General features: G+C 32.9%; 1 protein-coding gene across 11 annotated transcripts in view; it reads right to left on the bottom strand.

The window, feature by feature from the left end:
* The window catches only part of PHF20L1 (PHD finger protein 20 like 1), a 73764-nt gene that overhangs the window by 34305 nt on the left and 22509 nt on the right, over window positions 1–16950 (bottom strand). For 3 of the 11 annotated variants that reach the window (XM_008001565.3, XM_008001567.3, XM_008001566.3), the window contains exons 5-9: window positions 15543–15631; window positions 15233–15322; window positions 10348–10561; window positions 9642–9770; window positions 3317–3399 (exon numbers count right to left, since the gene is read on the bottom strand). In XM_008001565.3, the coding sequence (XP_007999756.3) occupies window positions 3317–3399; window positions 9642–9770; window positions 10348–10561; window positions 15233–15322; window positions 15543–15631 (605 nt within the window). The remainder of the gene's footprint in view (window positions 1–3316; window positions 3400–9641; window positions 9771–10347; window positions 10562–15232; window positions 15323–15542; window positions 15632–16950) is intronic. The other 8 variants (XM_008001573.3, XM_038000114.2, XM_038000113.2 and 5 more) reach the window with 5 other exon arrangements.

Below are 16950 nucleotides of genomic sequence, written 5' to 3'. Positions count from 1 at the left end.
TCAACTTTCAGTCTAAATTCATTTTTTAAAATATATTATTTGTAATATTTTCAGAATATAAAATGTTACCTTACTGGACAAATATTTTCAGTATTAAATAGAAATATACCCCTTTAGGAACCATAATTGCCAATGACAATAATTCGAAAAATAAACAGCATCTTCATGTTTTAAAGGATTAGAGGAATACTTAATTTAAGCTTTTGACTTTAGATGTTTTCTTATAAAATCATTTCTTTTATTAAGTTGAATGTGAAGGTCTAAGTAGACAGTTTCCCTTTAAAGAAAGATCTGAACAGGAAAACAATGACCAAATTAACAAAACATTATCTTTAACTCATTTTAGCGCTGAAAGCTAGAGTTTCATAAGCACAATGCATCATGAAATCAGAGCCACCAGCAATATAGAGTTAAAAGACTAAAAAACAATACAAAACAAGCAACAACAACAAAAAAAAACCAAAGAGATAAAGTGTAAGTTAAAAACATTGGATTTAAAAACAAAATACGTCGCATTCTTAGATGAGAGTTTTTACCTTCTTCCTGCCAACTGATACTTTTAAAAAAAAATTAGAACTTTGTCAGTTCTTTCATAAAAGAATATTTTTATTCATTTGGCTGTAAAATTTCCTACATATGTTAAAATATGTGTGAATGTGTCCATTTTTCAAAACAAGAGAAAATAGCTACATTGGATGAATTTGCAATCTATGGTGCTGCAATACCTCTATCTCTTTCTGATACACTTATCTGAGAGCAAAATATATAATATGCATTTTTTGAAAATCGATTCTACCATAGGCCTTTATAAACAGTCAAATTGCTAGCACCATAAACAACGTGCTTGTCCCCAAGAAATCTTTTTACTTCCGTATCTTGTGGAGAATAACTATCAGGTCTACTGTCTGTAGTTCTCTGGAGTATGAAAGATCATTTTCTGGGGACTAAATAAATAAATAAATAATTCTGTTCCCACTGAGACACAAGTCAAATTTTGCTGGGGAAGAAAAGTGCGTATTTGGTATTAAGTAGGGCACCTTGAATGCTCTACAGACAGCATGTTGGACATACCATATAAAAGGCCTGGTGTCAAGTGTCCCATTCATTCAGTTGTCATCATTTCTATGATTGGATTTACTCATTATAAATGTGTATAAGTGCAGATTAATTATTTGAAAAGGTACTTCACAAATGGATAGTATTCCTAACCTTATCATAAAAGGTGTTGCCAGAAAAGTAATTAGAGCCATTACTTGTAAATAAACAATTTTATTGTTCATCTTCACATATGTGAAAGACATCACTACAGCATCCATTACTCTCAAGTTACAAAGTTATAAAACAAGATTTTAAAACTTAATATCTTGATAAGGTGCTTAACTTCTAAACAAGGAAAAATTAACATTGTTTTTAAAACTTACTGAGTTATTATGCATCTAATGCAAGTTTTATCCAAAAGTAAATATAACATGAAATATCCCTAATACAATTAAATAATCTATAATTAATAAGCTGAGAATTGGGGTTCAAGACCACAGAGTTTGAATTTTTTAAAAATATAAATAAGTCCATTAGCACAGTAAGTTTTGACTACAGGCCTGTTATCAATCGATGTCATGAGTGACATTACTTTAACTCATTAGGAAACAGAGGTTAGTAACAATCAATACCTCTCCTTTAGGTCTATTGCTGATACCAATTGAGATATAATTAAAAGCTTTATAACTCGGCTTTTTAACTATGAAGCGAGGCTAACACATAGGATAAAAATAAGTGTTTGGTTACAAAACATTTTCACATTGAAGTCAACCTGAATGACAAATAGAAAATGAGGGAATGGCATGGTGTTCCTTAAAATCTAAAATAATTTACAAGGTTTTCATTAATGATTGTTGGTCTCTTTGTTACAAAACTGGCAAGGACTCTCAAATTTTTTAATTATGAAAATAGAAACAGCCGAGTTACACCATTTTCCTTTCTTTTTTAAATTCAATTTCAAAACGTGGTTTTCTGTACTTTAAGATAGGTACTGCCCTCTACGCTAACTTCCACATTTAATAAGTACTTTTCACAATCACATTCACCTCAGCAGGATTGTGCATAATCAAAGATTGACATTGTAATGAATTTTCCAGAAACATTTTATTACCCAAGTCCCTGATTTATCGCATTCTGAGAATACCATAAACAGTGGTGAAAATACAAAATATTGTTATATCTGGGACGTTGAATATAGTAATACACAGTAAAAAAAGTTATTTAAAATTTGGTTGATATATTGACAATAACGGCAAAGACTTAACCGTTTGATGATCACAGAAAATCAGAAGATATGATTCAATGACATATTAATCAATTTAAAAGACCCATTGATTTAATACAACATTAATGGAGGCACCAAAACAACGCATTGTTATCAAATCAGGCCTAAAATAACCCTGAAAAACTCAATACAATATCAATTAAATTTGGAATAGCTTTTAAAACGCATCTAGAGGAGAGCAAAAGATACTCATTTTAAAGACTTCTTTATTAGGCTACTAATAAAGAAAAGTAATACAAAAAGGATATATTAAAACTACATTAAGGCTCAGATTTTAAAACAGGAGAACCAAGGAAATCCAGTTATGGCTATTACTGCGTTCTTATAGTCTTACAGTGCCTAAGAAGTTAAGCCCTTAGAGAATGTAAAAGCATGCACAGTTCATTATGTACAAGTATTGTGGGAATCTGAAGGTAGCCAAGGCAAAATCTAGCAACTGCAACCTTCACTTTTAAATTCCTCTATTAGGTGGTTTAAAGACAGACCCTTAATAGTTTTTTAAACTCTCTTTTTTTGTAGTTATTAAAATATACATCCTAGCAAAAATGTATGGCTCATTGATCAATTCATAAAACACATAGTCAGTCTAACAACACCAATTGTTACAATATAAAAGAAACTTCTTACAAAAGAAGTTTTATTAGATGTCAAAAAACCCTGTTTTAACTCACAAATGGAAAGTATTTGTGTAAGGGTCTTTTTGTAAGCTAGTTAAAGGTGATCCAGCTGGAAGCTTATACCCTGGGATGCCTGTCTCCAGGCCTTCAAATTTTGGAGACAAAGGCTTTAATGCCAGTCTATGAAATCAAACACTAATGAAGTCTGTAGTTATCTGTATACCTTGGAGAAGGCAGAGTTAAAAATATATCATCAATTAATTAGCTTCCTATTCCCATATCTGATCAAAAGGGGAATTTCAATTACGTAGATACTAGAGCTCCGTGATCATTCCAGTGGGAACCCTGAAAAAAATCAAATGCTACCATTTCATACCTGCTCCAGCATTGGAGCTGTTTCATTGTAGTCTTCCTTTTTTTCAGCACCATCCACCCCAACAGCTTTGGATGCCAACAAACCTTGAGAAAAATTGTACAGAAATTGCTTATTAGAAAAAATACTGATTTACACCCTAATTAACTTTTCAAAAATCTTAGCAGTTGAAATTTCCTATACTTTTTAATATATAGGAAGTAGTCTCAAATGTTTTCTTTTCGAAAATACAAATATGCTTAATATTAAGCGAAGGGACTGAATCAGAACTTAAGAGTTGCTTACCCAGTTGTGTGGGTTTTAATATTACTCAATGAAATCACCAAAAACACACACTTGCACACATACATTTATTCTGTAAAAAGTTAAAATTCTATGTCTTCATGTCCAGATTAAGGTTGCTCAGGTTGCTAATACTTATAATACAGGTTTTGTCTATACAACTATAAAAACAGAATAAGAAGAAATCCTTCCAAACATCTAGAACATAAAATAAGATTTTATGTTGTTTTAGTAGCTAAAAAAGCTACCAGTTAAGTTCATTCAGATCCTTTTAATCTACGCTTTGTGTGCCCAGCTGTACCTCATCTTCTTATAAGAGTTTAAACACAGAGATGGATCTATTTTATATTAATGGGAAAAAACTGTGGGTCCTTCCTAGAACATCTGAACTTAACATTATAGTTTATTTTGTCATTTTGTCTATAAATGACAAAAATTTTTAGAAGTCCCAGTTTTCTTCTATGTATGTCACTAATTCTCAAATTTAAAAGACAGAATAGGCCAATGTGGTGGCTTACGCCTGTAATTCCAGCACTTTGGGAGGCCGAGGCAGGTAGATCACTTGAGATCGAGAGTTCAAGATCAGCCTGGCCAACGTGGTGAAACCCCGTCTCTACTAAAAATACAAAAATTAGCCAGCTTGGTGGCAGGCGCCTGTAATTCAAGTTACTCAGGAGGCTGAGGCAGGAGAATCACTGAAACCCAGGAGGCAGAAGTTGCAGTGAGCCGAGATCCCGCCACTGCACTCCACCCTAGGTGACAGAGTGAGACTCCGTCACCTCCCCCCGAAAAAAAGACAGAATATTTTATTGTAATATATAACTGTATTAATTTGAATCCCAAGACATTAAAACTCTGCTTTAATAAAATATAGGCATTTACTTGGTTAAAATTCTTTGCTAAGCCTGTCAGATACCTTCAATGAAGTCTAGTTTATAAGCTTTGTTTAAGGCCACTCTGCTCATAAAAAGTCATCAAAATTCATTTCTGTGTCATTTCAAAGTTGTCAGTTACCTTCAATGAAGCCCAGTTTATAAGCCTAGAACAAGAATTTGTTTTTGTTTATGGCCACGCTGCTCATGAAAGGTCACTAAAAATCATTTTTTGCGTCATTTCAAAGTTGGCCACACACAAACTTTGCTCCAAAGGAAGCATGTTTAACAACTGACAACTTAATAGTAAACTGACTAGAGCAATTATACTACATACATTACAGAAGCTGTCCACAACATATTTAACAGGAGAAAAATGGCGCCCCCTCAAACACAGTATGATGTAGAGGTATCTATGAGGCAACATGTCTTGACTTTATCAGATAGCTACCCTAAAGAAGTTAAGTGATCAAGGTAGGAATTCATATATTAAAATTATATTCTTGGGCCCAGCACGGTGCCTCACGCCTGTAATCCCAGCACTTTGGGAGGCTGAGATGGGAGGATCACCTGAGGTCAGGAGTTTGAGACCAGCCTGGCCAACACGGTGAAACCCCGTCTCTACTAAAAATACAAAAATTAGCTGGGTGTGGTGGCACACACCTGTAATCCCAGTTTGGGGGAGGCTGAGGCATGAGAATCACTTGAACCTGGGAGGTGAAGGCTACAGTGAGCCAAGATGGTACCACTGCACTTTATCCTCGGGGACAGCATGATACTCTGTCTCTAAATAAATAAATAGATAAATAATAAAATTATATTCTTAAAGTAGTACTCGAGCAAATTCTAAATTAGGCAAAAGGTACCTAGTACTCAGAATGTACTTTAAAATAAAAAAGGCTGAGTGTAAGACAATGATTTTGATACATCTATGATTAGTATTAAAACTGGTATTTAAGGTCTGGTGCAGTGGCTCATGCCTGTAATCTTAACACATTGGGAGGCCGAGCTGGGTGGGTTGCTTGAGCCCAGGAGTTTGAGACCAGCTTGGGCAATATAGCAAGATCCCATATCTCTATTTAAAAATTAGTAGAAAACAACAACAACAAAACCCTGGTATTTGTACCAGTGTGAGATTTAAAAAAAAAAAAGCAAAAACCAAAAAAACTACATAGTTTGTTACAGTCTCATACCACAGCAACTGTATATAAACAATTTTACAAAAACAGCTTCAATCCTAATTATATTCTGAACATACTGAATATTTATTTAACATTTAAAGTCAACATTCATTAGGTTTTTATTCTCCAGCTAATATTCTTAAGGCCCAAAAAACTATTGAAATAAAAATAATTAGAAAATCAAGTTGTTCTTTTGCAGGAAACTGAGTAGAGTTCTTTTTCTAAGGACTATTCAAACAGGACAAATTTTGCTATTTAATATATTTATATAATTATATCTTTTACTTTCTTTCCTTTCATATAGGTGGTAGAAATAGTTTTTAATACTCAATAGATGAAACAGATTACAAACTAAAAAACTGAAAATAAGGTACCACAAGTAATAAAAGAAACAAAATAATTCACCCATAACATACGGATTTACATTAGGATATTACAGATCCAGTTTATTAAAATCCCTTTCCATTAATGGTTTGAGAAGGAAAAATAAAGTATTGTAATGTGTTCATAAAAAGTAATGAGATTTAAGAAAAACTACTTAAAATCAGATTTTAAAATGCATACTTGGTTATCTAGAGAATTTAAAAGCCCAAATATGATTAATAAAGTTTTTTCACGCTTTACATTCACACCAACTTACAAAAGAGTTATTAAACATAAACAACAAAATGGAACAAATAATAAAATAGGTACTTGAAGAGACAACTCTGACTACTTCTGCCTTAAGAGGCAGTCCAAAATCTGTTATCTTAACCTGTTAATATTCCAGGAAAAAATGCAGTATCCACAGAAAATGAGAAGAATTAACTAAAAGGAAATTATCAGCAAGTACCTATTAATTATCAATGTATTACTAACAGGCCCTCTTCTGGAAGAATATACCTATGGGATAAAATTGCCCAGTAAGAATGCATTATGCTCCTTCAAGAAATTATTTAAACTTAGGTAAAAGAAGAATATCAAACAGTCATCAGTTCCACCCACCAACAAAGTTACAACTTTCCAATATTCTATATTAGCTATAAAAAAATACACAGCTGGTCTTTTCCTGCCAATAGAAATAAGCAGAACAGAGCCCAGAGCTCCCTGGAATGGGAAAGGGAAACAAAGAAAGAACAAAGTGGTTAAATTCTTGGTCTACTTTTCATCCAGGTACTTCAAAACACAATCTTCTTGCTGGAACTAAGAATCAAATATTCTTGATATTATCATCAATAACATACTACTGGTCAATTCAAATTTCAGGATTTTTAAAACTTTTTAAATTCCTTAAGTTACAAAAACACACCTAAGCTAGCTGAAATTCCAGAAACTCTTAGAGCCTATTAGAAAGAGACCATGCACCAACTGCTGATGTTTTTCTCCTTTGCTCCCTCGATAATCTGCAGTGTAGTCTACTCAAATTCAATTTGTTTGCAACTTTGTCCCAAAAGTATGGACTACTAATTTTCTAAGTAAAATTGTTTATTTCAAATCAGTATGCACAAGCCATAAAATAATAGCTATCAATAAGGTACATTACATAATGAAAAATATGAATCAGGAAGTTGTGTGTGTGTATATATATTGCACAGTATATGGAATATGTATATATGCACATATATGAAATATGTATATGTGTATATATGGAAATATATATGTATATATTTATATACATATATACATATTCCATATACTGTGCAACTATATTTTCAATGTCTACCTACTTGGAATCTTTGAAAAAAGCCATCCTTGTAACATTCTCTATATAGAAATCAGGTTTAAAATCATCACATGGTATGTATGTGGCAAAGTGAATAGAAAGAATGATAAATATATGAATTAAAGTTATCCAATAGCTGGTCCACTTATTTAAGGTAGAATTCTTTAAAAAAATAACAAAATAGAGTGGAGAGAAATACATCAGAGCAGGCTGCCATGATCCCAGCCCCAATCCTCTCAGTAGTAAAGGACAAAAAGACACATACAGATGAGCTTGATAAATTTAAAATATACCATAATGCCATAACAAAATTACTATATTAGTTCTCATTTATCTTTATAACCTATAAATGAAATTTACTGTACAAAGGCAAGCCTGAATTTCAACTACTGAAGACAATCTTACAATATCTATGGTCTTTTTGCATGACATAGTTGCAACATGAAATCAGAAATAGATGTAGAAAGATGAACTATTAAAAAGATTATCACACACTTAAATTTTCTGAGTAAATAAAAAGATAGTAATGGCTTCACATTCATAAAATCTTATGCTTTGCTGCTGCTGTCAAACTATAACTTATTCATCTGAGACCCCCGAGGGAAAGTGAAGAGAAAATCCCTCCGTGGAAGGGAAGGGTGTTACTAAGCAACCAGTATTACAAACTTGAGGCACATGGTAAAATGGTACTTTCTTTTCCCACTACTGTCTTTTCAAGGCCATAGAGAAATAATGCATCATTGTGGGCTCAGCTGAGTTTTTCTGTTGCAGTTTTTTGTTTTTTTACTTCTTTAAACGTTGAGCTTGAATCTCCCAATAAGGCATATGTAAGAGTATATTGACTGAAACTATTAAAAGCAGGTTATCCAAATTGAAGGAAAAAAAAACATGATGCTGGAAAGCTGGCAGTTGTATCATGTCAGTGTCACCTCCGTCTTCTTTGATCTCGACTCCTCCAACAGTGCTGTTTCAATCTTTGTATCACAGGAGTTAGAAATACTATTCCACTTCTGCCCAGCACATAGCACTGGGTTCCATATTTTAAGGCAAAACTGAAGTCTCATGCCATAAGAACAATCACTTAGAGAACATTTGGCTTTCTCCAAGGTTAATAGTTTACAAGGAAAAGGTGTAACAGGTTAATTGATTTAAAATATTTCCTCTCCTGGGGCCAAATATGTCCTTTATCAGACACAGGCATGAAAATAATATAAACAAATGGCAAGAGACTAAATATTCTCACCTGCTGAAACCAATTATAATCACTCAGATGAACAATATAAATAAAACAGTGGTTCTAAACAACCCTCAGCTCCAGAGTCACCTTTCAGTTAGCTTCCTCTCTTCAGAAAATGGTCAAAATGTTTAGTTTACATTTATTCCTAAATCTGACCATGAAATCAAGCTTCTTCAAGTTGAAGCCAACAAAGGTTTATACAGCTTAATTAGGCCAAAGGCACTAAAAAAAAGGTTCTGTCCTCATAATAAGGACATATGACTAAATCATGAAAGTATTTAAATTCCCCTTTTAACATTTACTCAGAAAAGGTAAATATGTTCACAATTTCTTTTGAAGACTAGAATTACCAGGCTGAATAGACCATGAAAACGGCAGGATGTGGTATGACTGGCCCCAATTCTAATCCTTCAATCCCCTCTTCCATGAACACTAACCAGGCTAGAATTTTCAGTGTTTTCTAACAGCCTAGCATGGCTATTTCCTAAACTAAACTACAAGAAATCATATGGAAATAAGCCCAGATGTTAGTGACCAACCTGAAGAGTGGAAATTAAAAAAACAACATGAAACTTACAGAAATACTTTCACATCAGAAATTCAGAAATTAACAGATTCAGGAAGTAAATGTAAGTCAGTCATCTTTCCAACTATATATGGCACCATCCTTAAGTAAGACTGGTCAAGTATACGAATGTATAAAAACATTTAAAACCTCAGAAATTGTGTCACCATAAGTTGACAAAATAATTCTTCTAGAAACTACTATCACCAATGTAATTTAAAAATGACTGAGCTTTGTAGCATTCGTCCTTATCAACCCTCACAACATCCCTGTGAGGTAGGTAGAAGATACGTGCTATTTTTCACATTTTACAACAGAAAAAGCTGACAGTGTTGAAAGATGCTGACCTTGAAGAACCAGAAAGTAACTGTCTATGTTAACAGGTCCATGACACTAAACCAAAACCATTTTACTTCATTAAAAATAAATTACTCTAAAATTAAACCTTCCGTTTCCCACCCCCCCAAAAAAAAAATCATTGTAGTTTACCAGTAATCTTGTTAAGTCGAGCTCTCTTTGCCTGAAATGAGTTGCCTTGATTATTTTTCCTCTTGTTTGATAATGTGCTCTCTGGCTGTGGAAAGACCATCTTTGGAACGTTCTCTACATGAAGTCCTACTTTTAATAGAACACATATATGAGAGTTTATCTAGAATCCAAAATTAAAACACATGATTTTTTTAATAGCAAAAGAGTAAAAATGTTTTTCACATTCGGTTTTTAAATCTACTACTTGATACAGACCTTTGAAAAACACAAATCCCTCCAGACTAGTATGTTAGAAATAAAAGACAACTAAAGCAGTTATTCTTAAAGCAGGAAGAAAATGACTTACTGCTTTTTCCGTATTACATATGAAGCATATATAGAAGCATATAAAAGGTTGAAGAAAAAACACAAAAGAAAAAATTTCAAACAAAAACCTGCTATCAAGAAGTTACAAATCAAAAGCTCAACCTATTTCTATTCAAGAATACTGAGGGCATCCAGTATCAAGTAACCCAAATTAGACTACTAATTTTCAGGTCTATCTGTAAAATGCTAGAAAAGTGAGCCATCACTTTTCCCAAGTGAGCTAGGGAAAAAAGCTTAAAAATGTAATTATACATTCAAAATCAAAGGGGCCAAGGGATTTGACTTTACTACATGAGTTTACCAGTGTCATAAGGAATTAACGTAAGAATGTATTTTGTACCAAATGTTTCACTAGATGTAGGCAGATCTTCCTTCTTCTCTACGTCTGGTGTGGCTATACAAGCTGAAGTTTCTTCCTTCTTTGAAGGTACTTTAAACCACTTTCTCTCATCTTTATCCTTATCTTTATTGCTGTTAGCGCTGGTTCGAGGTTTACTCCCTGTTTTGTTCTTGGCTGCAGCTGCAGCAGCTGCTTTGACTAAAGCTATCCAATCCTCCAAAGGAAAAACACAAAACATGTGAAGTATTAAAAATTAATTAAAATGTAATTACACGAATAAAAATATGTGTCACATTTTCAAAGCTATTTTCACATGTAACCAAACATAAATATAGAGATAACAATATTTACATGATAGCGCAACATGGTAGGTTATCAAATTTAATAATCGAATGAGTTAGATTGTACAACCTCTCATAAAAATAGGAAGCACATTCAATAACAGGTATTCCATGGATATATTTTCACAGGAATTAAGATCTAAAATAGCAGAGGAAACCTATGGCAGATACGGAATACTACATGACACGCTACCTTAGTATTTTAGGGCTCAAATGTTGCATTCCATCTCTTTCCCATAATACAAAGGACTATAAAAGAAGGGAAAAATGCTATCTTGCAATTCTACAAAGATTAAAAATAGTGTATTCCCACCTACCAAATTGCTATTCCTTATTAGGATGAATGTACCATTCAAATTATAGTCAATCTCACAGAAATCAAGAAAAGTATGATTTTTATTATTTTCTAAAGCTACTGAAGTTCAGATAGCAATTTATCACAACAGCTTAATAATACTGATGAAGAAGAAAAGAGCTCCATTGACCAAGGTAAAGCATTAACTGTCAAAACTCCATATTAATTTATCTCCCCATACAACATCCTAGGTCTTTGTTTGGTATCATTCCTCTGAGGTGCAAATAATTATTTTTCCTGTGTTAGTTTGTTGTTAAATATATTTTACTATTGTATTTTTGACTAAAAATGCTTATTATTAACAAAAAAAAAAGGTGTAAGGAGTATAAAGTGGTCCTAACATTTTAATTTTCACAATCAAAATGTTTTTAAGACAAATATTTTAAAATAAATACAAATATCTCTACAAAGTGAATCTGCTGAGACCACTAAGCTTTGTCAAATAGACTACCAGTTCAGATTTACTCAAAATACTTTTAATCCCTAGTCCAAGCAACTAAAAATTTCACAACATCAAATGAATTTACTTCATGGTTTACATTAACAAATATAAGCAAAATAGGTTAATAAAATTAAGCAATGAACAATGTAGATTAACACTGCCTTAAAAATACATGGTGAAAACAATAAGCCATTTTAAAAAAAAATCTGTATTCTAACTCTTTCTCTCATGACTGAAATTAACTGAAAACATGTGATTGCACTTAACACATTCAATCATCAATTTTCTACTGAACACCCTGTCCTATATGCCAGGTACTAGGCTAAACATTCAGGAGACTGTAACTGATAAAAGACTGGTCCTGTTCATAAGTAATTCACGGGTAAATGCAATTAGCTATAAGCCGTGACAAGAGACGTACTAGAGAAATAAACGAAATACTATAGAACAGAAAAGAAAAGACTGATTTTGACTGAAGAGAAAGACTAATGCAAAGCTTCAGGGAAAATGATAGATGAGCTGAACCCTAAAGGTAAGTAGGAATTTCCCAGGGAAAGGGGTAGTGGAAAATGAGAAAAGGTTACTCCAAGCAAAAGGAAAAACATTAAACAAAGGCCAGGAGTGAAAGTGTACAGGAAAGTGAAAGAGCGATGAAAGGTTCAAGGAGCAACATGGGTAGGTAAAAGCAGTATGGTTAAGTTGAGCTTTGAGACTAACATTTAAGCAGTAAGAAAAGAAAGCATCATCAATGAAAAAGAAAGGATTGAGAGAGAACAATCAACAAAGTGGGATGCGAAACAGAGAAACAAGAATAAGTATAATCAGACAACCAAAAGGAAAGTGTTAAATGCCACAGAGATCATATGTTTGCAGACCTATTAAGAGTAGAGCATTTAATTCTGGTTCCATATTGTGGGGAAAATGTTAAGTTGTCAGAGTTGCTGGAAAATGTCAGAAGTAATTTCCATCCCAAGTTGTTTTCTACCTCCAATAAAGAAAAAAACTAAAAAGAGACTCATACTGCACCTTTTAAAATCTAAATGCTTTTTAATCATACGACTTGCATGGGAATCACTATAGCTGTGTGATTAAAGAATTCTCTCATTGTTTTGCTCTTTTATTTTTACGTTGAGTTCTATTTTGTGTTTGCTTTTATGTTTATTTATATAAATCTATGGGATTCATGTGAAATTTTGTTAGATGTATATACTTAGTAGTGATCAATTTAGTGTATTTAGGGTGTCCATCACCCAAATATAGTACATTTTTATTAACTATAGTCATTCTACTTTGCTATCAAACACTGAATTTATTCCTTCTATAGAAAAGCTTCATTGTTAAAAATAACTGAAGTGTGATCTTTCCATCAACTATAACTAATAATGATGTTTTCAAGCTTTTTGTAGATAACATAATAGAATATTGCACTAAAAGGGGCAGTCTTTGAAATCAGAAACTCTAGGTTAAAGGAATCACTTTGCACAGAATAAGCAAAATTTTAAGTCAGTCAGTCACTCAATTCTCTAAGTTCTGAATTCTTCAAATGCGAAACAGAAATATTAGCCATACCTATGTCAAAGGTTCTATGAGAATCCAGTGAAAGAATGCACACAAAAAATGTTTTGTAAATATTAATAGCAAAGGACCTATGAGCCAACCATTAACACTAGTGAGTTACAACGTAACTTTTGTATCAGCACACCCTCAGGAAGAAGAAATGAGAGAAAAGGCAAGTACTTCTGTTACAAGCTTCCAAATTAAATATGTAATGGCTCAATCTCTCACCCTGTAATTACTACTGCTCTTATTAGAGTAGAAAACCAGAAGGAACAAGGAGGTATCTCATAAGATGAAGGAATCAATCACCCTCCTAAAATATATGTCAGTTTCATAGCTATTTATGTATCAACACTACCATGCCACATAAAATTATGTGGAAGAAGAAAAATATGTAGGTAGGGAGAAAAAGAGGGGATCTTATTTTGGGCTGTTAACATGTCTACCTTCTTTCCCAGTGAGAAAAATGTCTACAAAGAAAGTATTAGAAGGACTACAGCTCACATTGCACCCACTATAATATTAAAAGCTCTTTAAGGTGCTCAAGCTAACCTCTTAACGCAAGCAGAAGTTTATCCAGTATTAACCAACTGGTTCAAAGTCAAAGACAACAGAATTAAGACTTATTTAGGCTTAAGAATATTAATTAATCTGGAGGTTTGAATATGCCAAAGTGTTATTAATGTCACATTTTAGACAGGTTCAGGAAGAACATTTCCACAGTGCATTAATTTGATGCACTATTCTTCGCTAGCTTAATTTAAAAATTATCTTTATAGAGAAATTCTGAAAGTCCTCAAAATCTTGCGGCTATATTACGCAAGATAGCCGCCACCTCCCCCCCTGCCCCCGCCCTTAGCTTTGCCCAAATAACACCTGATTTGGCATATTTCCTTGATGAAGGCAAGTCAAAAGCTTGCTGGGAAAAAGCAACTCATAAAATGAGAGTCATTTATGAAACACAATTCTACAAATATTGTTAACATTGCTGTAATTAAGAATTCTAAAGAAAAAATGAAAAATTAAAAGAAATATACTACTACCCGAATATTATTTCAGTTGTTTTGTGTCTTGGCACTGATCTTAATGTTACAATGCATCATAGTGTGACTAAAGAATCACTACTTATTAAAAACAAACATCCATAACATCCAATAAATTTAATTTTTACAACCTGTAATTTTACCACAAACCAAATTGGTTCAGTGTCTCACTTTGAAAAAACAAAGTTTTAAGGCAATAATATTAATGTCAATTCATGAACATATCTGATCAACCATAATAACAAAATAATTGTTTTAAAGCAAAAAAAAAAAAAAAATTGAGACTTTTGTTTAACCAGGTATATACTAAACAATGTTCCCAACATTTTAATCAATCTATGTAGTAACCAAGAAATCACACCACTGAATGCTTAAAAGAACACTTTATTTATACACACATGTGGGAAGACACAAAGCCACTTCCTGATCAAAAGCATTTTTATTTTAAATTGCATTTACATGTTGATTAGAGGAAATCTGCTTGCTAATCATTTCATAACTAAATTTTTGAAAACCAGGCAATTTAAAACAATCACACTTATTTCTTCATGAATTTTTTAAATGTGGTAGTTATACATTTCTAGAGCACTAAATGTTTATACTTTACTGAAGCTGACCAGGTAATTTCAATACATTTCAGAATGACAGTTTACACCGCATGGTATGGAACAAATATGTAGCATATTTCCACATTAGACATTTTTACAGACTACTTTCAATTTCTTAAAATTAATTGTAGGTCCAGGTGCTGAAAATCCCAAATAACAGCAGAATATAAAAGAAAATATTTTAAATTTCTAATGGCACCTTTCTTTCCAGTATTTCAGAAAACATAGCCAACAAATGAAATTGTGGTTTTACCTCCACCCAAGATTCTCCTTCCAATGCTTACCGTCCATTCTTGCTTTGAGCAGTGACAAAGCATACAATACACTGCTTCCATCATATGACTCAGAGAGCCCTATCTGAAACAGCCTACAGAGTGTCAGGTAAGCGCCTTTTAAAGGAAGATAAATGACTATGATTTGTAGAAGGAAAGAAGAAGATAAGAACTCAATGTAAAATTTTATATTAAAAAATTTTAACTTTCTAAATGACATTATATACCAGGAAAAACAAAACAAAATTCAAAAAAAAAGGCACTTACCTCACTTCCCATAGACTGGTTACACGATCCAGCTGGGTCGATAGGACAACACCAGCTTAGTGGATGCTGGGATTTCACCTGGAACAGAAACTAGTGACCTATAACTTTAGCAGGTCTAAACCAAAGAAGCAAAAATCAAATGTATAATTTATTTTACAGTCTAAGCTTCCTTTTCTTGCTGCTATTTGGGGCTATCAGCACATAACCCTACAATTAGTTCATTTAAAAAATATATATATAAATATATTTTGAACAATCACCGTTCAAGAAGATGTCCCTTTGGGTAGCTAGGAATACTGAACACTCTTACCTGCCCCTTAGCATCCTCGGGCATGGCTTTAATGTGCATTCTTTTTAAACAACGAATTACTCCATCATAAAACTGAACTGTAAATGTTCCTGAAACAGGAGCAAGTCAGAATCATTAGAAAATATAATTCAAGTTTACAGCAACACTTGAAATCTAACAAGTAGTGACCTGTATAGATAAATGCTTAGGAATGCAAAAACTACAAATACTCCTGTTAAGGACTCCATCAAGTTTAAGTTTACTTTCTCCCTTCCTCTAAAAACAACTCTGAACTCCTGTTTCCCCTAACAAGTACACAAATTAAGTCTTGATAAGTTAGTTCCGTGTAATTCTGATTTTTACTAAGAAATTTTACAATTTTACAATAATTTAAATGTTTAGACTCATAACATAGCTGACAAAAGTAAAATCATTACTTACAAAAATATATATTTCCATAGGCATTACCATTTGCTCTTTGAATGTTTCTTTCAAAAGAAGTAATACAGAGAAGGAGCTGATATGCAAAAAAGATCATTTACCCTGGAAAGGATTATTCCTTGGGCAATAACAACAAACTGGAAAATAAGAATTATAGTTCTAGATTTTAAAGCTAGAAAATATTTTACAAATCAACTAGATAAAAGTCTTCACAAAGTAGCTCAGAACACTGAACTCTAGAGGAAGGCTAAATGCTATACCCGATGGCATTCACCTAAGTGGCAGGCAGCATGGCCATAATTAATATTTCCAATCTCGTCTAGTCATCCATGTCTTTCCTACAAACTCATCCTACTTGAAGGCCTCAAGATTGTTTGTCTATTATGAAGCATATTCACTTTCAGTTACAGACCCCATGCTTTCAAGTCAATATAAACCAGTCCTATTAGAAGATACATAAATTATGTATAATGCCTACTTAAGGAAATTCAAATGTTTTTCTGTCATTTCCTAGATAAATGTTCTTCTACCATTTCCCCAATTAAGGCATAATCTCACTTTAAGTAAACAGATACTTGGTCTTTATAAAAGAATTATAAACAAGAAATATGACGATCATTACTAATGTCCTTGGGGTTGGCACCAAAGCCAATAATATATATGTGCAAAGATTTTTGTGGGGTGTACTTTGAATAACACCATTTGATTTTATATCTTTCTATAATTAGCATAATGTTGAATTTCACAGATATAAAGATCTAAATTCAAGTTATACAAACAATTGATCAGGTGAATATTAAGGATGTATGTAAAGACACTAGAAATATTTTGAGAATGCCAAACTCTGCGTACACCTTGCACTCCCATCTTTCCTGCAACTTTCTGTCTTCCTTCTTCAACACAGCATTCCAGAAAAACTTAGCTTGTACACCAGGTCGTCTGGGCATCAATACCTCTCTGCCTTTGCTCATGCTGTTTCCTCTGTTGT

The sequence above is a fragment of the Chlorocebus sabaeus genome, chromosome 8, assembly GCF_047675955.1.
Source record: "Chlorocebus sabaeus isolate Y175 chromosome 8, mChlSab1.0.hap1, whole genome shotgun sequence".
Lineage (NCBI taxonomy): Eukaryota > Metazoa > Chordata > Mammalia > Primates > Cercopithecidae > Chlorocebus > Chlorocebus sabaeus.
Note: the sequence above shows the minus strand (reverse complement) of the source record. Positions and strands in the feature narration are given on the sequence as shown.